General features: G+C 39.6%; 1 protein-coding gene across 2 annotated transcripts in view; it reads left to right on the plus strand.

Moving 5' to 3' along the window:
- LOC139593065 (SAM domain-containing protein SAMSN-1-like) overlaps positions 1–27,559 on the plus strand; it is a 58,743-nt gene that overhangs the window by 604 nt on the left and 30,580 nt on the right. Inside the window, exons 2-4 of one of the 2 annotated variants that reach the window (XM_071433698.1) lie at positions 2,946–3,014; positions 5,908–6,031; positions 7,257–7,633. In XM_071433698.1, coding sequence (XP_071289799.1) covers positions 3,012–3,014; positions 5,908–6,031; positions 7,257–7,633 — 504 coding nt within the window. In that variant the 5' untranslated portion in view covers positions 2,946–3,011. Of the gene's footprint in view, positions 1–2,945; positions 3,015–5,907; positions 6,032–7,256; positions 7,634–24,096; positions 24,257–27,559 lie in introns of those variants that run through there. The other variant, XM_071433699.1, reaches the window with a different exon arrangement.

Here is a 27,559-nt window from a genome sequence, read left to right on the forward strand (position 1 = left end):
GAATGACTGGTGTTTGGGTTTTATTTCACTTCCAGTCCATTTTTTGCTCTGATAATATTTTACTTCAGTTCCTATCTGTAGCAAACCAGCTTAGCTCTGCTGATTTCACAGGACATAACAGTTTACCCAGTTTGGGACTAAAAATGTGTAACACACCTGTATATATATGTGTGTGTTCTAAATGAGGAATGAATACAATAAAATTATTTAGAAGCTGAAAATCTATTAAATTTTCCTTTGCAGAAAAGTTTTAAATGCAAGGTGAGTAGCATTAAACTTCAGAAAAAGCTCCAAGCTGAGCTTCCTCTGTTGTTTCTATACAATGTCAGGAGTCCTTTTAGATATTTAGGTTAAAACCAAGAAAAAAAATGTACGTATATCACCCTCAAGGCATCTGAGATAAGACAGGGAACTGTGAAGACACAATGTTTAGGCAGTGCTCAGCTCCAGTGTAGGTCAAAGTCGAGATGTGGGTTAAAAAAAGAGTCAAATGATCTGTATATTGGGGGACAGAAAATTTCCATATTGGAAACCAAGGAAAGTCACTGTGTCCCAGGTTCCTCTTGCTTTCCCTCAGGGTTTTATCTGTCTCTGCACTGTTAGTTTTTTCTCACGATTATCTCCTCTCCCAGCTGACAAAAGAGTATCTGAGGAGGAAGGAAAGAGAAAAGAACTCTTTTTCTTTTGCATCTCTCATTGTCTTTGATTTCTTTCTCTCATTCTCTAAGTATTGTGGAGAAAGATTATTCTTTGATTTCCTACAGTAGTTCTTCGCTTAGTGTGAGGGATCTCTGGCTCTGTCCCTATCCTGCCATGACAGCTTTTGGACTGGCTCCTGGTAAAGATTCAGGAGGTCATTGCCCAGACATGACAGACCATGGAAGTGAAAAGGGAATAAGGCTTATGTTTGCTTTTAGTATAAGTTCCCATAAAATTCCTTTAAAACTTTTCCCCATGAATTATTTGCTCCATTTTAGAAGCAAAGTCCTTTTATTGACTTCTCAAAGCATTATAAGACTTTTTTTTCCCTCCAAACTTTGGTATCAGTTTAAGACCTATTGCACTTGTTTTATAAAAAAATTCAAGTTTAGTGGAATTATTTTGAATTTTAGTGATTGATACCTCATGTCTTCATTATCATATATCATCATTGATATAATTATTCTCATATATCATCATTGATACAGTTCTCTTTAAAGCTTCCAAAATAGTCTGATTATGTCTGTTTTCATTTGCTGCACTACATTATGCACACAAACAAGGAAATGCTGAAAGAACAGCATTATGGAGGAAGCTCTTTTTCTGCAAAATCAGCACAAATGAGTGTGCTCATGAAGCGCCTGTGTGCTGATGCACACAGCATGGGGAACAGACAGGAGGAATTAGAAGTCTGCATGCAATTGCACAACTGCAGCCTCAGGATCACAAAACTGGCTGGGATAGCTCACACAACTCAGCTGTCCCAGAAAGTCCAGGGAATTACAGGCTGCTATTCCCAGGAACGTGATGGAGCAATGGGCACAAACTGAGATACAGGAAATTTCACTGAACATAAAGAAAGCGCTCTTCTAGTATAAGAAGAGTGGTCAGACACTGATGAAGCTTCCTAGAGAGGATATGAGAAGTTCATCTTTGGAGATATTCCTGTCAGGAGATGGACCAATGCAACTTGCTCTGGTGACCAGTTCTGAGCAGGGAGCTACACTAGACAATCCTCAAAAATGCATTCCTACCTCAGCTGCTCTAAGGGAGTTTGTGATTCTGTGAGCCATGGAAGAGGCAAATTTATAAGCAGGAGTAAATAGAACAGATGAACACCTTAGATTTTTTTTCTTCTAGTTCAAAAAAAAAAAAAAAAAAAAAGAGAAAGCAAATAAGTTTCCCTGAGTGCTTCACAAAAAGCTTTAATCCTTCTCCATTTCCTTAATTGTCATTCATTCATTCTGTAAGTGCAGGAAAATGGGGCTTAAAACAGAAGTACAGGTTGAGGGATATAGCATGAACACTGCTGCAATAATTGTACCTTTCCATAAAAAGTGCCTTTATTTTCTGCATTTATTTTTTGTACCTTTGTTCTTATTTACTTGTGTCTAGCAGGGCTCCCTTGATGGCTGGAAGCCTCTGTAGCATATTGGGAAGGACATAAAATACCAAGTAACGCAGTCTTTGGGCTAATACATTTTCAAAAATGTTTCATGCCTCATTTCTCACGTAAATTCATAGGTTGCATTCAGCCTTCACCGTGTCATTCATATTCATGAAGGAAAAAAGGCCAGTGTTCATCACTTTCCTGCTGAGCTGGAGGCACTGCCAGGCTTGCCCCCTAGGGACTGCAGCAGTGCCCCAAGGAAGGTGTATTCCCCTGCAGTTCCTCTCCTGAGGACACTCTGACCAACAAATGGCTTATGGGCAGATGATCAAAGTGTAAATAGTCTTGTCTTAGTTCTAAGGATCGTCCCATTTTCTCCACATTGCTAATCCAGTTCAAACTCACACCCTTGGTTCCCAACATCCCAGGAAAAATTAGGTGAACTAAGCAAGACCCTTTTTAGAACTGCATTGGTGATGCTCCTCAGCTGGAGGGCTGCTGCCGAGGGAAGTCTTCTCTGGCTTTCCTGTTCACTGAGCAAGGAAAGCCAAGATCTAGGATGAGATCCAAAGATCCCACACTGTAATGCACAGCTCTGCCATGGTACTGCTTTCACTGTGATGTCTCCAAGATGTTACTGAGTCCCAGATAACTGAGGAAATCAAGACAGTACAATACCAAAACAATTTCAATGTGTGGCAGCTGGTGTGTGTCAGTCTTTTACTTTCATATCCACACAGTACTGGCCTGAAAAACTGCTGAGCTCTTGGCTATATTTAATTACATGATGCTAATAATGCTTATTCATCTTATGTAAGTTGTAACTTTTTTTTATATTACTTTTCTTACTATCTAGGTGATAAACTATGAGCAATGGATCCCACCACGAGTTCACAATCCAGGTGTACCTGGTAACAGTGAAATGGTGAGTGGCCATAAAAATTGTAAATTTCTTTCACTTGCAGCTGGGAAGAACAGGCTGGTTTTTCCTGTGCTATATTTTCCTTCTCTAAAAGCTGAAAGATCTTTATCCATATCCTTGTTATTTATCATGATATCTCTTTGTCTTCTGTAGAATACCTTATTATTGCTCTGCTATTAATCATTCTATTTCTTTATCATTTAGAGAATATTGTATTATTGCTGTGATTCCCAAGACAGAATCTGCCTGTTATCTTAGGCTGCTTAGTTTGCTTTGCACTCATTTTAAGCCAGTTGGAGTACCAGACCAACGTCATGGGAATATCTAAAGGTCAGATATATATGGGCAGGATCACAGGAAAGTCTGCACAGTGCTTCTCTATACACTGGCTGGCCATGGCTTTATCAACATTTTTTAAAAGAAAATTTATCCAAATTTGGTGTGTCTTACAGAACTCTTTTAAACAGAGCAAGAAGTTGGCTTTCATCACACACTATTTTCATATTAATTATGTTCAGCCATGTTATTACTGAAGCTTCCCAAACATTTTTAAGGTACCATAACAATTGGCACTGTGGACACAGTAAACACACACTAATATTTATCTTCTCACTATTACTCTGTACTCTGAATTTAAGTGCATTGGTTGTCATGATTAAATCATTGCACTTCTTTGGGGAAGGCAAAGCAGTTGAAGAAAAATCACAGAGATTAGACTGTGCCATGACTAAATTCTTTATACTGAGAAGTGACATGCTGTGCAAGTAGTTTTATTGAAATTAATGCAGTTACACCCAGGAAAGAGAGTGCTCAACAGGACTGAGATTGCAGGAATCTGACCAGCAGTGTTTTACACTTAGCTTCCAAATTGCTGTGTTGCTGTCACCAGGTTAATCCTCATAACATCTCACTGTGCAAAGATTTCTAAGGTATTTAAAATACCTTTGTAGAAACTGGAAACATAATTTAGGTCTTTCTTCTGTAATGCATTTCAGAATGCATTTTTAAAACGTATATTTTTTGTGCTTAAGTATTTTTGCACACTTCATGCAAATTATTTGCAACTAAAGGGCAGCCTGTGATTTATTTTTTTGTACAATTCATTTTGATTTGTGAGGTCACGTGATTTTTTTCATCACTAAAGCCCATTAAGTAGGGATATCAATAATATTCTTGGTCCTTGTTCATGCAGGAATTCTTTCCTTATAGACAGCTTTGCTATAGATTGGGGCAAAGCACAGTTCACCTGATTGTCTGGTTTCTACACCAAAGAATGTTTGGATAGGCAGATAAAAATCCATATTTTAATGCTTAGGTAAGCCAAAATAAAATACTGTAAATTTAAAGGCTGTCTCACCACCAGCTGATACTGCACAAGCTTTTTTTCCCATGAAAGAGAGTTACTGCATTTATTATTTAAGCACTTATGACTTTTCCCTAACAATGGACTCTATGAAATGAGTGCTTTTAAGGAAAAGAGGATTAGAGTTTGCCATTAATGAAATTATCTGAATAGATTATCTTCCATTTATCTTGATGTCTCCATGATGGAAATCCCAGATCATAAATCAAAGTCATCATGTTGCTTTTGTGTCGTTACTTACAAGAGAACAAATTATTATTGCTACAAGAGATCTAATATGAGAGCAATATTAGCATTTTAAACCACTGTGATTTATTTTGCAAAGACATCTCACAATGAGAGACTGAAAAATTGAAAATCTCAGTTTCTCTTGTTAGCTGAGGTAAAAATACATTCCTGCTATCTTGAATTTGGAAGAGGATAGAAATCTACAACACAGGTGAAGGACAGGAAAAGGACAGCAGAACAGTTGGTGCTGATGAGCTGATGTCCACACTGTGTCCTATGGGGGGTCTACCTGGGCTCACATCCTCTCTGTTGGACACCAACCAGAAGCTGGAGGTCATCAGCTGAACTTCTGGAAAATGTCTTTTGTTTTAATTTCATCTGTAACGAGTTCAGGCTGCGGCACTTTGAGACCAAAGTGCAGCTTTCAGGTATAGCTGCGAAATTCACCGCAAAGTTAAGACACTAATGAAGCCACGACTTACAAGGGACACTGGAGACATGAAATGGTCTCAACTCTCTGGCTTCCTGCTCTGCTCCTGTGGTGGATTCCCAGTTTCCAGAACACTGCAGATCTCATGAAATATAGCTTGCTGCTGAGAAGGAGGGAGTCTAAAGCCAAGTGCTATCCACTGTGGGAACTTTTGCATTATTGTGATTAAAGAAGGAGGACTCCTAGGGTCCTATCCTCAAGGAAAGAAGTCAGCATAGGCTCCATCAGCATCAGTGAGATTTATATCACCCATGAAGGTAGCCCTGAAAGGTGTATCTAGACACATAATAAAAACAGCAACAACAATAACAATAATAGTAATAATAGTAATAATAATAATAATAATAATAATAATTTACATAACTAAGATTATTTTATCATAACAGTGCCTGAAAGAATAAAGCGGTTTCAGATTTTTTGGGCTGTGTACATTATTTCACTTGGTCCTGTACTGAATACAAGCAGGACCAAGTGAAATAAACAAAATATATGTTTATTTCACTTGGTCCTGCTTGTATTCAGTAATGCTCAGGTACTCAAGAAAACTAATATGCAAATAGCAATATGAACACTGGCCTAAGTTTGATGTTTCTTGTGAGCTGCCTTTTCCCCTTTTTTTACCTATTAGTCTGAAGCAAGGAAAAGCCTAACTTTCAAAGCATTGTGTCAATGATCAGTTCTTTGAATCCAACACTTTGTCATTCTCAAGATAAATATCATGTTACCCTTAGTTTTTTATTTTTCAGGATTATTTTAATGTCTTTCTGTTTTGTTTTGGGTTTTTTGTTTTGTTTTTTTTTTTTTTTTTTTGGCAGGGTACAGAACCAGACAATAAAGCTGAGTCCAGGGGAACATTAAAAAGATTGCAGAAATTGGTCCGAACAAAGAAAACAAGTACACAAAGCTTGGAGGATGTCAAGCACGTTCTGGTTCCCCTCAGTAAGTACAGCATCACATCAGCATTCTTCCCAACATTTGGCAAATGACACTGGATTGAACATAACTGTAAACAATCCTGTCCTGGTCTGTCATTCACCACCCACAATTTTCAACCCCCAACTGAGATGTTACTGTGATACCACTCCAGCTCTAACTTCCTCATGGTGTGAAAACCTGTTTCCTGTCACTCTAGCTGGAGTTTTGTAACAGTAGATCTCGCAAGTGGGGATTTTAGGTAAATAGACTTGTATAACAGCAGGGTCTCCATGCTGGGGACACTTTGGGTTTTCTAGTTTTGTATCACATTTCAGGTCAGAAAGGCAAAGTTCACAAATGGGAAGATAATTTCCAGTGCTAATCCATGGGTCAGCAGCATCTACGAGTGCAGGAAAGTCTGAGGTATGACAAACAAGTCAGTCTCTCATCATACCTGAGTGCCCAGGGCTGTAACACACAGGAATTCTGAACTGATTCTGGCCTCAGCTGATTTTCTGGAGTTTCCTATGGATCTCTGGTCTGACTGTGCAACAGTTCTTCCTCTGAACTTGTTTTGCCAACATTATTTTAACAGCGCATGCATTGCTTGTACAATGCACTTGTTTGTATGATTATTTATAATCTAGCATTAGCAAAATGAATTTAAACTGTCTGTTGAACTACTGCTCCAGCCAAATCACTGCCTGGGGTGAAACACATGAGGAAATAGGGATTTTTGTAACACAACATACATACAAGGGGTGGGAGAGCAATTGTCCAGAAAGCTTCCTGAACTTTTCCAGCTCAACTCATGCTGTCTGAAACTATCAGCAATATGACATTCACTTGGCAAATTTTCATGGGCAGAACTAATAAAATTTTCCACACCTTTGAGGGAACAAGATGAATATATCAAATGGAGAATAATTCTCACTTTTGGCTCAGATGCCTGACCCAGTAAAAAATCCTTTCCATCTCCCTAATTATCATAATTACTTGGTTTTGGTTTTGTTAGGGGTTTGTTTGTTTGTGGGGGTTTTTTTGGTATGCATGTATGAGTTTTGTTTTTGTTTGTTTGTTTGTTTGTTTTGGGTTTTTTTGTGGGAGATTTTTGTTGTCAATTTCTTTAAATGGAGTCCTTGACTTCTCCATTATATAGTGGGAAAGGTAACTATTAAGTTAAAAAAAAAAGTGTGCTACTTTCTCTATGAATTGCAACATACTTTAACAAATATTTGCATTTTTAAAGATACCTTAGAAGATGCTTATCTCTCTGAAGAGGATGAAGAAGCATTAACTTCTTGCATGAAGCTGACAAAGCCTCAGGAAAAGAAGACATGGAAAGATAACACAAAAAGAAAAGAAGAGCCTGAGACCAGGACAGATTTTATTTCTGCATCTCTGGGCCGCTCATACACTTCCAGACTTAATAACTTAGGAACTATTTCAATTCATTCTGAAACAGAATTTCACTTGTGGAGTGACTGGAAGCCATTTCCTGACAACCAGCTCTGTCCTTGTGACTTTTTAATTTCAAAAATAGAGGAATGGGAAAACTGTACTTGCTCTTCTCATCAGCCACATCTTACATATTCCCTAACAGATATGGATCTACAGTACTCCTGGGTAAGTGGAAGTGGTTTCTTTTGTGCTGATATGCATAAAAATTGGAAACTTTTTGCTCTGATTCAGCATTAAAGAGATACTGTCATCTTCCACGTGGTTATGAAATGCTATAAACCAAATTTAGATTTCAGGTAAATGGATGTGAATGCATTGTTCAGGCTAACACCAGGGCTTCATATAGCCCTGGGTAGTTCATTTTTAACGATGCAGACATCAGCAGCTTAGAGATGGAAGGCTCTAGGCTATTCTGTTTCTCATCAGCACAGTCATGTTTTTTGGTTTTTTCATCTGTACTATACTCATCCTCTCAGGCTTAGAAAACTTTCTGGAAGTCTGGGCTAAGTCAGTAAGAGACAATGAAGCCAATGGACTTGGAGCAGGCTCCTAGAGGTCACTGCAATACTAGTAAAGGACACTGGAGTTATTTAGGCAAATGTCAGAGGTTGCAGAGGTGTCTGTGTTTCTATCTTCTTGGTCAGCTTAGCTGGTGGAGCCTATTTTTGCAATTACCCATGTGGCAGCAAGAAGATTCTAGGGACAGAAACAAAGAAGCAGAGTTTAACCTTGTTCTGAAATTACCTTCCTGGGCAGATCTCTTGAGGAGGTTTTTGTGGTTTAATTGCAGGCTTTTTAAAAAAGGGATATTCAAAACGAGAAGAGCAAAACCAAGAGAAACTCTTTTTGGTGATATATACAAAATAGAGACACTACAACAAAGATTTTCTCCCTCTCCTCACTGGGCACATCAGGTCTTCTGGCACTCCACATAGTGGTGAGCACATGGAAGGTGACTGGTAGAATCAAATACTTTAGGGAAGCAGTAAAAAGCAGCCACTTTTCCCTTTCTGCCTGTTCCCTCTACAGTGCTCCAGGGACAGAGCTGTCTCTCACTGTGGAATAAGACCAGCTCCCAGGAAAGTACAGCCAAGCCACAGGAGGTGAGACACCTGCTGAAACCTGAGCCAGCTGAGTGTTCAAATGTAGGGCTGAGCAACCACAGCCAGAGATGAGAGAGTGTCCTGCTGAGAGCAGCAAGATCTCAGAGTGCCCATATAGCATTAGAGAGGTAATAGATGGGGGTCTGTACAGCAGCCATATTTCTGAATTCATGGAGGAGATAATTCAGCTCCTTTCCAATGACACAGTAGCTGACATACCAGGCAGGACCTGAAATGTGGGATTTATCCAGCTGTAGATTTTCCTACAAAACAGAGTCTGAAACTTTGACTGGTAGATAATTAGAAAAAGAAAGGAAGGAAACTACCCTAAAAAAAGCTGAGGGAGATGCATCAAAGAAACCCTGGACAGCCCCAGCCCTGCACACTCCCAGGGAGAGCATCTGCAGACAGATCTGTGGGACAGAAACTTCGCAGAAATGGGCTGGGAGCTGTGAACAAAGGCTGTGGTCTGTCAGAGGAGTCCCCCTGCATGCCAGGAAACAGGAGTCTCTGCAGAGAGTGAATTGTGTCAGGGATGCTGGCCTCCATCATCTGCCTGGCTCCTTTATGCAAGCAGCTGTCAGCATCCCAAGCAAAGGCTGAAGTCCCAGGTAAAAACAGTAATAGGGGTGTTGGTCAGATTTATGAGAACATAAGTGTCAATTCAAATAATTTTATTTCATTTTGTCACAAACAGGCTGTTAATGTTCCCTACCCTGGTGAGATTTGTCCTACCCATGTTACTATTAAGTGCCAGCAAGGGGTTTAGTGCTTTTTTTTCCTGAGTTGTTTATTTTGCCATCTGCCGTCCTGACGGGCTCTCTGACTTTAATGTATCTCTGTGGGCTTAGTGCCTTTAGATTTAGGTTACAGCCAATGGCAAGACATCTCATTCTTTGCCTCTGCATTCTGGCTCAGCTGAAGATTACAAAGGCTGGCTTTTCAGTTTTGCTGTTTAAGGATCAAAAAGCGGACACTGGTGGTTTTGCTATGAGAGGATCAGACAGAGGGGGTGGTGCAGATGTTCTTTCTGATGTTGATTTACTTATTAGAGTAAAAGCAATATATTCCACAATACTCTTCCCTGTTCTGTGAGAAAGAAGGTATGGTTTCATTTCCTTGACTTGGTAACTCCTCCGTTGTGTCTGCTGCAGCAAGTTGTGCAGGAGATAGCTAGAGATGAGCTATCAAAATGCTTGTTGGTGTGTCCCAAATTGAGACTATACTGGTAGATGCAAGACTCTGCTATTCCTTCAGCAAACTGCTGCTGATCTGGCCTGGGGGACAGACAAATATCTAGATCAGACAAATATTATCCAGATGTATCTCAGCAATGCATGCAAAGCTGATCAGGCCTGGCCTTTATTATAGCTTGAATGGCAGATAGTGAATTAAGCAGTGCTCTCCTGTAATCACAAGGAAAGACCTGGATCTCTCCATGACAGGTTGCTGTTTAGAGAGACAAAATATGAGTTATCCTAATTCCCTTCCTCCAATTTCTTCCCTCAATACCTTTCTTCCTTGACTCCTTCCTTTCTTCTGCCCCAGCACTTTTCACAGCTTCCCTTATGGTGCTTCATTTTGCCAGAGGTCAGCTGGGTAAGGACTGTGAGAACAGACTCCAAAAACCATATCCATCTTCAGCTCCATCAGGCTCCTCCAGGCACTCTTCTCCAGCCTCCCCCATTTAAGCCCTCAGTAACCACCTGCATTAGCTGGACAGGCTCTGGCACAGGGATATTGCAGACCACCCATATTTCACCCATCCTGCCATGGTGCACCCATTAGATTCTTTGTGCAGAGTTAACTTAACCACTGGTCTCATATATATATATATATGTTATCATTCAGCTTTTTTAAAATATAATTGGTGGTTGGCCAAAATTTTGCTAGGGGCAACATAAAGCCTTTGCATTTTTGGTGTGTCAAGCTTGCCATGTGAAATTATTGTTACTGGTATTCTTTCCAGTGACATGTAATTTATAAATACTTCTTCCTAAGAAAGTGGAAGAGTACATTTAAAAAAATACAGTGTACTTGAGGGAAAAAAAAAAAAATATTCTTGCATGTTTGGATAAAGTAACTACTATGTTGCATATTTTTCTATTATCACAAAGTATATTGGGGGTATCTGGGCTGATGTTTGTGATGTTATGAATCATCTTAAAAGCAGGCAGAGGATGGAAGAAAAGATTGTCCAGACACCACTTTAACAACCACTTGACCCTAATGGGAAAGGTTATTGGATTTTTATACTTCTTTTTATTCCTCAGGCTTAGCCCTGCAGAAAACAGTTAAGCTGTCAGTCTCAGACTAGTTTTTTCTTTTTTTGTGTGTGTTTACTAAAAGCTGCCCTTCTGTCATTTGTATGCTAAGATACTCAGTACCCCAACAAAGTAGTATACTTAGAAGTGCCATGTCCATATGACTTTTATAGAAGCTCTTTCAGCCTTCTGTTGCTTTTTCTCAATCTGTGCAATTGCATAAGACTTTTGCAACCTCATGAGGCAGGAAAAATCTACAGTCAGAAGGCTGTAAACTACAGGAGCTTGCTAGGCTTGAATGGACCTGAAAGGCACAGTGGAGCACAGTGAGGTCACAGCTGAGGTCCTCTTCACAAAAGGGTTCCCAGACTATCCTGGACAGTCTGAGACAAAGAGAAGAAAAGCAGATGAGTCCTTTTCTACATCACTGGCTGACCCATCCACTCTCCCAATATCTGTGAAATATGGAAGATGCATTTGTAGAATCACACAGGCCTCCTTTACAGGAAAAGGAGAGGAGACAACATCCTCTGTTGGAGGCAAATCAGCAGAGAGTTACTGGAAGTGGGTTTCTCTTCTTCACACCTCTTAGCAGCATGGTTAAGTTTTACAGAAGAAGGATTTAGTCATTGATACCATAAGAATATTTTTTTGGTGCAACCTGTGTTTGGCATTCAGTGAGAATGAAGTATGAGGGACATTCCCCAAGACTAAAAAGACCTGGCATTTTGATGAGGAGAAAGAAAAAAAATCTAAAGGTACTGCAGAGGAAGATACATTTTCTCTCCTATTTTCAGGTTAAGAGGAGATTAGAAATCTTTGAAAGATTGGCTTCTCTCTGATATGAATGCGTTGCATTGTGGTGGAATGAACAATAAGTTTGGGGAAACTGCAAAAGACTTTATGCCAATTTCTGTGTTGATTTTCTCCATGTTCCTCTCAGGAAAGTGTTGTGATCTGATCAGGATTATGTTTGCCCTGCTGTTACTGGCCAAGGTTCTCTGCCATTTCAGTGACCTCATGGCTTTTTCCTTTCCTCCTGGTGTGGCTTGCTTCCTAGTCAGACAAGCCATTTCCCAGCATCTCCCTTTCACCCTTAGGAGACATGGCTACTTTGACACTCATTTTTTTGATGAAGAAACACTCTAATTGTCAATGCTGGTTTTGTACATTTCCTTACTCTAACTTTTCCTGACACATTGTGCATGTATTCTGGCTGCTGGATGCCCCATCACAGCCTTGCTTCCTTGCTGTGGTTGCTCTTACCCTGCCCTCTGCACCTCCTCTGATCATTTTGGTTCTCAAAAACATGCTGCATATTGCCTGGAGGTTTATGCAGGTGTGGGGTGTCTGTGATACCAGGGACTGATCTCTGCTCCCTAGACTGGTTGGAGTGGGGAGGAAGGGTATGGACAGCTGGTAATGAACAGACAGGGCAGAGTGCTCTTCTCCAGTAAAATGTGCTCCAAAGCTCAAAGTTGTATTTGCACTGCCCAGAGAATTGCTGTGGGAAGATTTCTGCTCCATTTCAGCTGGCAGTTTCTGCTGCACACCAGAATGCTGTGGGCTTTAATGGACTTTCTGACTGCTCAATTTTCTTAAGCAATTTGACTGTTTTCTGCAGTTTTTCCTTTCTTCAGCTAATGTCTTTCTGTTGAGAGACACCTGAACATGCCTTAGAAGAGCTTTCTCAATTGCATTTTGAATCCTCATTTGGCACAAAGATAGCACTAAAAAGAATGCCTGGAAAGCCCCAAATTGCTTTTCTGAGACACCAATTTTCAGCTGCTCTGGTCACTCTGGCTGCTTTACTGTCACTAATAAGTGGTCCTTTTAAAAGCTATGGCTCTTGTTCCTATTTCAGTGACAAGGTAGGAAGCCAGTTCCTCACCAAGTATAAATCTATTTCCTATGGGTGTTAGAGAGTCCTGCTCAGCTGTAGCCAAGCTGAGGCCCAAAGTCTTTGCCCAGAGAAGAGATAAAGGGCAGCTGGAAAGAGGCAGTAAACAAAACCAATCAAGACCATGATATGCATGTTCAGGTGACAAGCTGTGGCTAAGACATGAAAACAGGATTTGTTTCCTAAGATATGAAACTGTCCCCAGCTGCTTCTCTTTCATCTTGTCATATCTTCATTTACAAGGCCCTCATCAGGTTTCCTGTTGCTTTTTATAACATTCTGGCTAATTTCAGTGCTCTCCCCACTGTTCCACCAGCTCAGCCCTTCTCCTTCTGCATTCAGCACCTCTCTTGCAAGGTAAAGAGACAGCCAGAAACACCCCCAGACTGCAGACATGAGATAGACAAAAAGAAACGGTGCTACAAAGGCACTCATCTTTCCCCTGTTCAAACCCTGTTCCAGAACCTTGTGAAAACTTATTTTGAATTTTAAGATTTGTGAGTGGGTAGGGATTGTGATTTATGCAAATCTATTGTAGTAAAGTGCTGGTGACATTTGAATGGCTTTGTTTTTTAAACTGATGAAAAGACAAGAGCCACAACTAAAGTTTCAGTGTTTACTTTTCCTGGAAAGATGAAGAAAAATATGGATTCAGAAAAAAAAGACACAAATACTAGTGAACTTAAGACCACTCTTCATGCTTTGGAGTATGTAGAGTTTTACTTTTTCTACTGTCACAAGAACCTTTATTCAAGAAACAGTTAGAGCAACAAGTTGGTAAACATTACAGGGCCTGCTTCAGTTAAATACAAAAAGTGAGAGAAAATCACCTCTTAAAGTGCAAGGCTTCTCACAAGCTTTGTTCTGGGAAGACAGGAAACTGGGAGGGTGTCCAGCCTCTCTAAAGATGCACCGTTGCACTGTGCTGATTGCAAATATCTGTCAGCACCATTCCACTTCCCACAGTGATTTTTGCTATTTCTTGCATAGTAATGTGAAAAATTTGGTGTCCTCATCTGTGATGACTTTGACCATGCAGTCTTAAAACAGGTTTTAAAAAATGTGAAAAATCTGATGCTGTTGTTCTTCACTATGGTAACTCTTGCCCTATTTTTTATTTTTAATACCTGACTAGAATTTTCATAGCTCTATAGGGAATGATATCATACTTTCCATTAATCGGCATGTATACCTAACTCTACCAAAAAGCTTCTCAAAATTTTTGTGCCACAAACTTCTGGGCTGTTTTGTGAAGTTGGATTGCTAGTACTTGCTAGTATATATGAGGCAGAATGATAATGAAGTGAATTTATTTGCACTAAAAGATATTTTAAAGTACCACAACATTTTTAATATTGTTGCAGATAACTGCAGAAGAACATTGTTATTCACCTCAGCAGATTTCATGGGTTTGCTTCTGACATAGCTGCTAGGTCCTGCAGAGCTACAGCTAGAGAGAGAAATGAAAGATTTTGGATTGCTGTCATGAATGTAGTATGAAAGGCAATGTGATCATTGCAATAGCAGGGAAAACTGTGCATTTCCTAGACTTACTCTTTGTAAATGGCATATGACTTCTCAATAGAAAAAGTGCTACCTGCTTCATGAAACATGATTAAGAGTCAAAATATAATTAAGCTAAGTGAAGTTGTTGGTAACATGCTGTCTAGTGAAAGGATGACTTCCTGCTAGCCTACTTTAGAATTGCCAAAATGATGCACTTTTCATACTGAAGGAAATAGATTGCATTGCCTGTCTGCTGCTTCATTTACCTAGTCTGTGACAATTTCATCCCTATGTGGATCTGCTATCAGTCCAGTATAAAGGACATTCTTCTTGTTGTTTTTTATTTAAAAAAAATGTTTTTAAGGCTATCATTTCTTCCCATACACCATACAAAGCAAAGAAAAAAAAAAAAAGAAAAATACACATTACTCTGCTTGATCAGTGCTCCTGCTGAATGAATCAGCTACTCCAGGCTGTGTTTTCATGCTGTGTTGTGCTAATGTATTAGCTCCTGGTGCTAGCAGGGATACCTTGACCAATGAAACCATCAGGTGACTTTTACAATTTTTACAGTGCAGTTTGTCTCCTCACACAAAGTAATGCAGCTTTACTTCTGTGTAGATTCACTTTTGAAACATAAATATTTTCTAGATCTTGTGCTTGTTGAGTTGGTGACAAGCTTCCCATTTGTAGCCAAAACGTTTAATCTTCACTGTGCTTGCAGTAGCTCAGTGCACTCTCTGAGTGTGCTCATCTTCATGCAGGAGAACAAGCAAACTTAGCATCAGATTTCCTCAGAATCCCCAATGAAATTAAAATTAAAGTGCCAATTAGGTTAGGATTTTGAGGCTTTGGTAAGGAAGCCATGGCTGAAGATGACTCAAGGATCCTCACTGACCTTAAGTTACAGGAATAGCTAAGTGGTGGCTGACAGTGCACACCACAATGCCTGATACTCCTTGTCCTCTCCTCTAGCTGACTCAAATGGCTCTTCTTCTGGGGACATCAGTTTTCTGGAAGTTCTGAGATGGCTCAGAACCTGGTTATGTTTTCTTGCTTCTTTTGTGAGTTTAGATTAAGTTTGTATTCTCTTTGGTAAGTCACTTTTGTATCATTTAAAGTGCTCCCTAAAGCCTATTTGTGAAATAAGCTTTTCATAAATCAGAAGAAATTAGTTCTGTTTACATGTCCCTCACACAGAAGTGAAGGGAAAGTCACATGATATCAGTGCTCAGCAATGGCACAAATGGAAGAGTGAGGATTTTCAGTGCCAGAAAGGTACCAAGGTTTCCAGGGCTGCAGCATTATTATAATGAATGTGTTTCAAAGCCCTTTAAAAGAAGCCCTTCTGTTGTGACATTCTCCAAAAGCAGGGCATGTCTTGCATAATTCCAAACTTGTTTTTAGAAACTGAAATTTTAATGTGAAAACTGTGTGTTCATCCAGCTTGGAAAAAATACTTGTGGGTGAAATGAACAAGAATAGGCCCTGAAAAATAAGACTGGAAATGAAACAATGAACACAGAGTGGACACACCTGTAATTCTGCTATTTAAGTACTCTCAGGTATACGGACAGATCATTGGAAGACAAAGATCAGGGCTTTTCAGAAAAAAAATGGGCAGTGATTTGTATCTGAGTATTCACTTTTATTTTGAAAGGAATTCACCTCTGGTAATGAAATTTCTGGACCATTTTTCTGTAGACATTTAATTGATTTCAGAAGTTCACCTTCCCTAATACATAAGGAAAGCAAATTGGAAACTTGAGCATAACATAATTCTTGCTGGAAGTGCTTACACTCCAATCCATTTGAAAAAATCTGGCTGAATAATTTTTGCAGAAGAACCAAATTAATTAGGTTAAATGACGTGAAACTTCTTTTTCACTTCTACTTACAGCTTACCTTTGATAGCATAGCACAAGAAATGATGACAAACAGTGTGTGGGAAGTAGGAAAATCAGGAGTTCAGATAGTTTAAGATCATGAGACAGAAACTTTTGCAGCTATCTTGAGGGTTTCTATATTTAGTTCTAGATTGTGTAAGTGTTTTAATACCTAGATTTCCTGCTTCACATTTATGCTTCAACATAATTCCCCTAAGAATTATGGCATGATAGTATTCAGATTTTCCAGTCTGAAAGACTGAAACTCCCCAAACTTTTCTTGCATCTATATTTGCTCAAATATTCTGCACAACTAATCCCAGGGTCACACCCTGAGAATTACATGCAGTCAATGATCAATTGCAAAGTAAATAACTTTTAACACAATTTCTTAGTGCTCCCCTGAACTAGAAGGCCAAAATAAATTCTTACTCCACTTCCTTATAGCAGCATAGGTTATTTAAACTAATGAATCATGATCCAGTGATTAAAGATGTAGATAATGCAGATTCAACTCCCTGCACTACTACAGACCTCTTGTGTGAAATTAGACAAATCTCTTCACTTGTCTGCCTCAGGCTTCATTTGCAAAATGAGGATGGTGTGTTCTGTACACATCAGCTGGCTGTGTACGAGCAAGGATACATATTCCAGCCTGCACCCCAGAAGGGCAGCAGTTCAAACACTTTATTTGCAGGGCCTGACACTGTCATTCAGAGTCATAGTTTGCACTAAATTAGACAGACATTCAGTAGAGAAAAGGTGGTAAATGTTAAAGCTGTCTTATTAAAACTACACTATGAAACACACATGTAGGGGTGAGAATCAGGTATCACAGATAGCAATAATTCTGCCCTTCCTTGGCAGAAAGAAAAGTTTGTTTTCTTCCTCTAATGGGTTTGGGTGTGTATTGTACATAAAGGTGCTGATTTTTAGGGGTTTAGGTATTATTTCTACCTCTAGGGGTGTCTGAACCCAAAGATATTTCAAAGGCTCTTGTGAACTTTCTCCTCACAAGCCAGAGGAGAATAATATCAATGTTTCTCTCCACCAGTTTCTACATATAATAAAAACCCCCCAAAAAACTTGTAAACTAGAAGGCCTAAATCCAGCTTTCAGAGTTTCCTCCTGGAGTGAGAATCCTCCAGTTTGCTGTCTGTAGCTCAGTAGAACATTTAGCAGATTATGGAGCTGTTTGCAGGAAAGGTTTTGCTGCCTTTTCATCAGCTTCTGCTTTCTGTAGCAGCAGTAAGGCAAAGGTAAAGAAAACCACACAAAATAATATATGTGACAGAAGAAAACAATTATCACATAAATGAGAATAAATGGTAAAAAAATGTTCTCTAGAGAAGAGGTATGCAAAGTGAGACAAAAACTGTGGGAAGTGAGAGGGGAAAGAGTTGGATAATAGAATGGAAAAAGGTAAAGATTGGTGGGAGGAATAGGGAAGAAAAAGGAGAAGTTTGTGAAGAGGCAAAGCATTATGCTCTTTCTACAAAACACAGCTGTGGAGACAGCTTTCCATTTCCATTCCCTTGTCTCCCCAAAGACAAGTTACTGACACATAAGTAATTACCTTAAACATACTGAGCACTGTGACTGTCCCTGTGAGTGCCTTTAGCCTACAGCCTGAGATAAAGCATGTTATCTAAAACCCTTGATGAAATAAATTTATGTGACTGTGCTTCACTTCATCTGGTGGATGGGCTAAGAGCAAGCCCCTACCATGCTAGTGAGGCTCAGCTGACCTGGGGCAGCTTAGTCATGCAGCCACAGCCTGAAGCATCTCGTGAAATCCTGAGTGGGGCAAGAGGAGCAGTGGCCACGACCAGCACATCAGCAATCACCTTGCCACTCCTCAGTGCCAAAATCCAGCAGGAAAAGCATCTCCTCTCCTTTGTCAGGGATGGCTGGTAGCTTTCCTACCCTCCCTTACTCCTGCCCTGGAGCAAGCAGCTGAGGGATCCAGGTAACCTACACCTGCCAGACCAGCACAGAGCATGAGCCAGGCTGCCCTACACTGAGGTTCACACCTGGAAGTAAGAGAAAATCAGGCTCTCAAGTCTCATTCCTGGTGTGTGTGACTTGGCAGGTCTGCTGATGGAGCTATTCTGACCCACTTCCTGCCAGATTTTGAAGGTATTGCCATTAATGTTAGCACCTGAAATAAGATTTGCTATAGAAGCCCACAGCTCTGGTACAGAGCGTGGGGAGGAGAGGAGGGAAGGAATGATGAAGGTAGCAAATGATCAACTTTTCTCAATGATGAAGACTCTATGTCTCTGCTGGCTATCAGTCAGGTATCACATCATTTAAATAGGTAGATGTAGATTTTTAAAACAAATTACAAGTAAAAGTGTCTTGTCTCTCTCTGTCCCTTCCAAATTAGGATTTTCACTCACTTTAAACCATGTTAAAGGAGAAAGGGAGAACAACATTTTCCACTAGAATCAGAATGAAATCTAAGGGATGTGCAGTGTGCTGTGTTATTCCTTTTCCTGTTAGCCTTTGCATAGCAGTCCTAACACCATGATGGCACAGCAATGTGACACTCTGACACCAATGAAGAAATTCAGCAGGAGATGTTTACTGGGAAAAGATGGCTTCAACTGCAGAGTGTTCTGACAGCAGGCTGGCATTAGAGTTAATCAGAATTTACTTCTGTTGATCTTGATTCTAATCAGAGATAGGCTGGCAGACGTCATGTACATACCTTGAAAAAATCCCCTGCTGCACTGTCAGTGCTCCTGTGTTAAGCTGGTCTTCTAAATACCAAATGAAGCATGTCATGTTTTGTGTATGAGATTAAAACAGAGAGCCTAAATTTATTTTTATATCAGTTTCCTTTATTGAAAATCTCATATCTGAGCTTTTTAAACAGATGTACGAGGCAATCGTCACTATTTATGTGTAAATGCATCTCTGGGAGGCTGAGCTTCAGCTGGATGACTATAAAGCAAGTCATCCAAACCTGCAAATTCCATGGGATAGAATGCCCTTGTAGCTGATTAGTAATCACAGCATTCACCAACAGAATCCACTGAGATGTTCTAGGTATGAACACTGCAGTATATTTTAGCATTGATTTTAACATTCACTCTGAAACAGTGTGGCTGCTCCCCTGCACGTCTGAACTCACAGCAGCAGCATCCTGCCCATTGCTTTCTGCTGTTCATCACAAACTGGAAAGTGCACGGTGCTTGCAGAGTACAGGAATTGTACAGGAAAACCACCAGTGACGTGCATTTCTGCAGCAGACTTTACAGAGATGTTTGATAAATCTGTGGCTTCTGCTTTACCACACATCAACCTTGCTGACTTCTAGTTTTCTCAATAGGAACACCTAGAAGATATAGACACAACTTTGGCTTTTACTCTTCAAGCTAATAAGAAAGGGATTTGTTCAATAGGTGAAAGCCAATCTCCTTGAGAATCCTTATGTCACAGTAGTATAGATTTTTATTAGTGTTAGGGCTAACCTGACATAGTGTAGCTATGACTGATCTGTTCATCTACTGCTAATGCAAGGGAATGTGTTGGGATCAAAGCTTGAGATAAGTTCCTGGTACTTCAATTTCCCTTTAGGCCGGGTGGTGTTGGGAACATGCCAAGGACACAGTCTGAGGGCCTGGCAATGAGACACTTTTTCTTACTCACAGAGCATCAACCACTCTTTTGGACCAGACACCTCTTTAAACTCTGGTAGTGGTGTTCTATAGCCTGTCCCTGCCATAATTCTTCATGACTCCATTGACCTTAAAGGCAAAGGATTAGCATAAAAGAAGGAAGAATCAGAGTAACATTTTTTTCAGGAAGAGAAGGAAGCCCAATATCCCATTTCCTATGACCTGGTACAATGAGAGTATTCCTGCTGTTCTGCAACTTAGTGGTTGCTTAAACAAGCTTTGACTCCCACTCTTTGTGGTGTCTTGTGCCTTTTCATTTTATGTATGTCATTAAAAGTCCACCCAATGTAAATGATTTACCAAAAATTAAGTTTTGAAGCAAAAATTTTTGGTTTTGAAGCAAAAATTAAGTTTTCGAATTTAGGTGTTAGTTATTCCCTTGGCTGCATGGCCAGGTTTCATAAGTATTATACTTGGTATGGGGTAGGAGTCTTCTTGATATAGGGTCAACACAGCCACAAATCAAAACTGTAAACTTAAAATATTCTTTAATTATGTCCTGTCTCTCTAAGACTCTGAGGTTCTGAAGCGTCTCCATTTTCTATTCCTGATGAGAAAAGCACATGGGAGCCTATTCAATAGGAAATCATGTGCCTTGTTGTGTGAAGTCCCTAAATATTTTGGACCAATTTTCAATACTAAGTTCTGGATGAGGAGTTTTCAGAGCACGTGGGAGTCTTAAAGATGGGACTTTAAGCATCCAGTTCCATTCCCCAGCAATCCAGTGGAAAATCACAGCCTTGATCTTTGGCATTAAAATTAAAGAGAGTATGTTGTTTGAATAGTTACAGCCCAGGCCTCAACCTCTGTCTTCCTTCATAGGTTGTCAGTGGAGAGAGGGCTTGATTTCACTTTTCACACTTTTTTCTTTTAGTTTCTGAAGAGTCTTTGCTGTGGTAGTTTATGGAGAGAGCTCTGCTGAGGATTATCAGTGACTGTAGCTGTGGCTGGCTCAAATCAGACCAGGAGAGGGAAGTATCTAGCTAAATTCTGGCCCATAATTAATACATTTTAGGAAATTGTGTTCTGCTCACGAACATTCCTTGAGGAAATAAAGATTAAATTTGTTGAGTAAATTATTCACTGCAAATTATTCACTCAGCTTCACTTGCTATTCTGAGATTTCTGCAATATCTAAGCGAGTTAGATGGCACAGGGAGATGCACGGCCATAAAAATCACAGGCTGAAGGCAGGATTCCTTTCTTGTTCAAAATATGTCTTCTTTTAATTAAAATAAACAGACTAAGACACTCTGGGCTTGTTTCGTATTAGGGAAAACAATGTAAAGCCTCAAGGTATCTTTGAGCCTCCAGTTAAACTTGGGCCAGTTTTGTCTGACAGACAATGAAAAACGAGTTGCTAACACAGAGAAAATCTCATTTCATTTGCTTTTTGACAGGTGGCCAGAGTGCTAAACCCTTCAACCTACTTCACGCCCTACTTTCTGGTTTTATCAGAATAATCAAGTATTGAAAGGATGAGTTTACTCTTGCAGTTTAGTCTGGAAGTGATCTCTCCTCTCAGGGAAGGTAACTGGATGGAGCCCCTGAGGGAATATGATACCATGTGGGAGGGAGGCACATAAAGCACTTGAACATCCAGGACCATTCATCACGGTCCATTCATTAAAAGTGAGTAATGATCATAATAGGCTGTAAGGGATGTTGCCTTTTATAAATATAATGACAGTGAGAATCATTCTCATGGGGTCATCTTAATTATTTTTAAGTGGATAGCCTTTCTGCCTGTAAGACTTTCCTGATAAAAGAGTGACATTGCCTGGTTGTTTCAGGATAGAGGAGTCAGTCCAAGCCCCATAAAAATTACCTGAAAAACTCCTATTGATTTCACTGGGATTTGGATCAGATTCAAAGTCCAGCAAGGAAATGGAATAAGTTACAGGCAGTCATGTCAAACAGAATACTAAGTATAAGAATTTTTCTTTAAATATTACACAGGTACTCATTCCCCTTTGAAAAATTAGCTTCAAATACAGAGGATATAAGCACAAAGCTTATTATCAATTTTTAATTCAAAAGGACTCCTTTTGAAACCTAATGGTTAACTAATTTAAATGAACTCAATGTTATATATGTTTGATTTTCTTCACTTTGTTACTTTTTAAAACTGTTGGGTCAGCCTTCCAAGGGCAAGAACATAATCAGGTCAGCCTTCAAGCTGCTATAATTTTTCTGATATGTGGATGAGGAAAGGAAATAGATATGGGTGGGTACTATATCTCTTGAAATAGCCTCTTTCTTCCTGTTTAACAATAAATATTCTACAGAAAGGAAGCTCATATATTACTCTTCAGTTGAGTTCCCATTTTATTAATCATGAAGATTTTAACAGTGGCCTGAGACAGGAAATCACAGTGTAATGATCAGCGGAGTCTGATTTAATCCTCACGTTTGGATCAGATTAAAAAGAAAACCAATATACAGCAATGTAAATCTATGGAGATAATAATCAAGTTTAATTACTATTAAACATACATGCAGCTTTTGTAACAACTTATGGCCCTGCTGAATTACTGAGGCTGATTAAATATCCATGGTAAAACCTCCTTCTTCTTAGAAACTTAAACTGATATTTCAGGTGTTTTTTTCAAATATAGGGAAAAATATCTGTGAGTTCACCATTATTATAAAGAAATTAATTATTAATAATCTCAATAATTAGGAACTCTAATGGATATGTTATTTTCAATAATAGAACCCTCACATTCTTTGGTTAAACTTTGGTTTAAATTAGTATTGTTCTTATTAAAATGTAAAGTGAAGCTTCATGGGCTGAGGTTCAAAATGTAGCCCACTGCAGCCCACTAACCCAGAGATTTTTGGGCCTGTATTTGACAAAATTTCAGCACCTTAACCCCAGTTCCTCCTCCCCTTCTTACCAACCCCCATTTTAGAAAGCCTGGAAAGGAAAACCTTATAATACCATTAGTGTATAACAATTATTCTTTCATCAGTCAGTCTCAGTCCATCCAGCTGCCCATCCTTTAGAACCCAAAAAACCCTCCAACACTTCTTTTAAACATTTAAAGAGAAGTATAAATAGCAAGTCAAAATGGGAATTCATCTGATGAGCATGTCTTATCTCTCCTTGGAATATTCATATGGTAGAAAAAAAAGAAGACTATTTTAAAAAGAATTTTCATTTATGCTAAAATTATGAGTTAAGGCTGCTTAGAAAAAGATAATTTTGAAAAAATAACAAAATTTTGAAAAAAAAAATACCAAAGTTTTTTTCTTGACAGTTACTCCTGAACCTTTTCCTTTCAACTTACTAAGATAATTCTTTTACATATTCAGTAACCTGAAATTAAGATTTAATTGAAGCTCTGTGAGGAGCCCAAAAATTTGGGGTTTGAAACTGAGAATTTGCCTCCGTTGCTCAGAAAAATTTTGGGAATATTTCTTAGTTTCAAGGTTTGTGGCATATGACTCACAGCAAATAAGTTTTACTAAGGATGCTCAAGACTTTTGATTTTCTCTAAGATAAAATTTTCAAGCAAAATGAAGCAGGAATTTCAGCTCTTTTAATAGCTTCACTTTCTTTTAGCTTTTGGGCTGGTTTTCAAGATGTTGTAGAGCACCTCTGCCATTTCCCTCAGCCTCTTTGTTTAAAGTCTGCTGTAAGACTTGCCTTTTCTCCCAGTGACTTTTTCAGCAAATCAAGGAAAATGGAGGACTGAAAAGTGCTGTTTCAGGGACTTCCAATTCTGTGATGAATGGCAAAAAAAAATTATTCCACCATGCAAAAGAAAAAGATGGCTTTAGATAATTGCCTTCTCTACCAAACAGCAACCTTTAATCTCATTTCTTTTATTGAATTGCTGGAGAGCCAAGAGAAGAATGGAGGAGTTAGGGGCCAATTGCACCCACAGTGTAGCTCACATCTGGTATCACTAATAGTTCTTGATCCTCTGAATATCAGCACACCTTCTTCACACACAAGTCCCAGCACTGGTGGAAATAAAGGTGCACTTAGTGCCATAAAGCTAGGGAGAGAAAAACTGAGAGAGGAAAAAAGAATGATTTTCTTGAAGTTGTCCAAAATCTTACTAAGGGCTGATGGTGACACAGCAGCAGATAAGTTTTAAAGCATTTCTACTTTGACCCCTGCCCTAATTTTCAACTCATGTCCTGGTGCACCTCTCTCTTTCTTGTCCCCGTCACTTCCTCCCTTCCTTCCTCACCCCCTCCCCAAAGGAAGGACTCAGTTTGCTGCCCCATGCCACAAGGCAGCCGAGTGAAGTCACATCCTGGTAGAATAAGGAACTGCATAACCCATGCACAGATCCGGAGTGCCCTCCCTTGCACTCACTTTGGTCACAAATTCATAGCAGTTGCACGTCCAGTGGATTAACTGAGTTAAACATGCTGAAGAGAAAACCATCTAATGCATCTGAGAAGGAGAAAAGTCAAAAGCCAAAGGTAAGGATGTCTCGTTTTTGTCGCCAATTAGTAATAATAACAGGAATTCTTAACAATTTTTAATGTGAGGGTTTCCTCTTAAGTCCTAGCTTCAGGATTTTCTTATGTGCTTGCAAGTACCTCAGTGCTACAGTCTCAGGAATCTGTCTGCATATACTCTCTTTATAATAGTAAAGAGCCAATTCAAGGAATCATCGTTGTGAGACTGTTAGAGCTGTGCTAAAGAATTCTGATGCTGGACTTTGTCTGTAGTTGTAAAGTTCTGCATTGGTCTTTGAGCAGATGGGCACCCAAAATCCCCTCTCTCCATTTCATCTATGATAAACCAACGATGTCCCAGAAAGGAGTGTAAGAATTAGTGAAGAATTAGAAAATCTATTAATTTTTTTTCCTTATTTTAATAAATTTGCTTTTGCATCATCATAACCGCAGGAGAAGAGGGTACTTGGCAATCAGTGCTTGTCATCCTAATTTCTTTGGGAATCATTAAAATATCAGCCTGAAAGAAATACTCTAAGCAAAGTGACTATGTGCTACACTGGACACTTTCCACATTCTGGAATTGTAAGAAAGGAAGTGAGAGTTTTGCACGATGCATAAGGATGTGTCCAATGCTGGAAATTTATTTTCAGTCCCTGCCCTGCATTGAGTGCAAAATGACCTCAGTGCATTGTATTGTACAAGTATTGTAGAGTATTGCAAGGCTGCAGTGCAACAGCTACTGCCCAGACTGAGTACTTCAGCCTCCATTTCTGCCTCATTTATCAGTGATGAAAATTTACCAAAGAAATTAGAAAAGCCTTTTCGTATTTCTCTGCTCTCAACAATGGTTGTTTCCCAATTTACAGACCCACCTTCTCATTGTTTGGGAATAGACCTCCCTTAGTGCCTTCTGTGTCCTAAGAGATTACTGCAGACACAGTTTCAGCAAGGAGGTCTTCTGGTTTCACACAGCATTGACTTTTGTAGACTGTGCAAGCAATTTTAGACCATGACTCATTAACAGTTAAAATGAATGGCTTTTTCCATAGATTTGAAGTGATTTTGATACTATTTCCCCCACATTTTAATATTTTTTTAAGCATTGCACTGGTTGACCTGGTATGCATTTTTTTCTGCTTATTCATAATACTGTGTTTTAATAGCAGGGAAGAATTATAATTAATACCTAATTACATTATCGATTAAACAAGAAAGGACCATGAAAGATTCTGGGAATGGGCTTTGTTTCCCTCTCTTTAAAATTTTCAAAATTTTAACGAGAGAGAAACAAAGGCCATTCCAGAGTTTTGAGGAAGAGTTTTGGCCACTCTCCTCTTCCAAAATAAGGCACTTCTTAACAATAACCTGATTTTTATTTTTAAATGGCCACTTTTGTACAGAACTATGTAAACTTTCCACAAGGGGAATGCCTTTGCTGGATGTGCTGCTCTCAATCAGGGCAGGGGAGCAGACAGCCCCACGTTGCATAGAACGGGAATCTTGGCTTCTTGTAGCACGTTTCAAAACTTGTCCCAGGGAAGCAACGTAAATACTCAAGTTGCTTAATGCTGAGTTGGGTAAGATGGGACACAAGTCCTCACCTCTTGGAGAAGTTAGAGGATTTCACAAGTGACCTCTGTAGGTCATGTCCTGGCTGGCCCTGCTCTGTGCTGGCCACATTTGGTACCTCCTTATTCTCACACAGCACGATACCATTGCCACTGGGCAGGTCCTGGGCTACCTCACCTTGCCTTTAGGCCACTTAGACATCCCAGTGTCTCCAGCACATCCACATAGACCTGTGTGAGAGCCATAAGGCCTGGTTTTCATTTTAAGTGAAAATCAGGTTTGCAGCCTTAGACCCTCAAAGGGGACACCAAAAAGATCTTTTTAGGTAGTTGAATCTTAACCATGGTGACCGCTTCTCTTTATCGCAACTGTACGAATTTCTGTGTGTTAATTAGAGTGTTTCACCAATATTTTCTTTTTAATCCTTTTGGTTTTTTTTACTTTCTAATGTGAAGAATACTGGCATGAATTGATGCCTTTTGATAAAGATGAATGCATGTCACAGAAGGCTGGGGTTAAAGCCTTTCTCAAGGCAACTTGCTGTCCCTGTGTAAAACCCCTCACGGAGGTGGAAAATTCAATGGCCAATGCAAGAGTAATTCAGGTTCAATATCTCACTGTTCACTAGGTGCAATGCAGTTGCCTTATTTATTATTGTGGTGCTTAAGGGACCTCTGCAGATGTGTTAGGTGCTGCATAGACAAAAATCTATTTTAACACTCTCAGTGTACACTATGAAAAAGTTAATCTATTCCACAAAAGAATAGTTTTGCAGGGTTTTTTTTGTCATTCAGCAAGATTTCAGTAGTGCTGCAGCCATGCTAATAACTTCTTTCAATGTCTGGCAGCTCTTGTGTATTCGTGGATATGCATATAACTATTGAATGCATTTATATAAATAAACATTCATTGTTAGGCAAAAAGACATCTAAACCAGGTGTAATTTCAGAGAAAACTGGGAGAGAAATGAGACAGAAATGCATTCAAAAGAGATACTGGAAGGATTCTGATCCTTTGCAAATGTTTATCATTGTAGCTGTTCATCCTAGTGCACATTTATACCTTGTATAACAGCTTAGGAAGCTGAAATATAAAGGAAAAGTCTTAAGGGTTAAAAATACCCTGCTTAATGCTGAAGAAATTCAAACAAGTGAAGGGTTGAAGCTCTCTATTCCAAGCCTATCTGATGTAACCTATCTGTCTATCCAGGACCTTAAATGACTTTTAGAAAGTCATATAAGACACACAGAATGTGTGCATCTCCCATCCCTCCCTTCAGGGAGTCCTTACCTGCCCTCCTTTCATTTCTGCCAGATGAGACACAGCTTGGTTTACACCGTGTAGCTGCTCAGAGCTGCAGAATTATGTGTGGGCAGGTGAGGTCAGCCAAAGTAGGTCTTGCACAAAGCCCTGAGGTCCATGGTCACGCTGATGGCTGGAGTGGCTCACTGTGGCTCCTGCATTCCTGGAGCCTGGCAGAGCAGGAAAGCAAGTGGGAAAGGACACTAGATGTGTCCTAGATGTGCTTCAGCTATGGGTCTGTGCAGTCTGTCCCACCACCCCCCAGGGAGCTGGGGAGGAGGAGAGCAGTTGTCTTGGAGGATGAAGGAACGAGTCCTGAAATCACCTGGATTTCAGCCTCTCGGAGCCTTATGATGTTACAGATGTCAGTGCATCTGGGGAGTGGAATGAAGCAGATTTAGAATGATGGTAAGAAAAAAAACACTCTAACAAATTATACAGGTTCTAGTC

Source organism: Agelaius tricolor, unplaced genomic scaffold (assembly GCF_023055355.1).
Source record: "Agelaius tricolor isolate 1412-34295 unplaced genomic scaffold, bAgeTri1.0.p SCAF_9, whole genome shotgun sequence".
NCBI classification, from domain to species: domain Eukaryota; kingdom Metazoa; phylum Chordata; class Aves; order Passeriformes; family Icteridae; genus Agelaius; species Agelaius tricolor.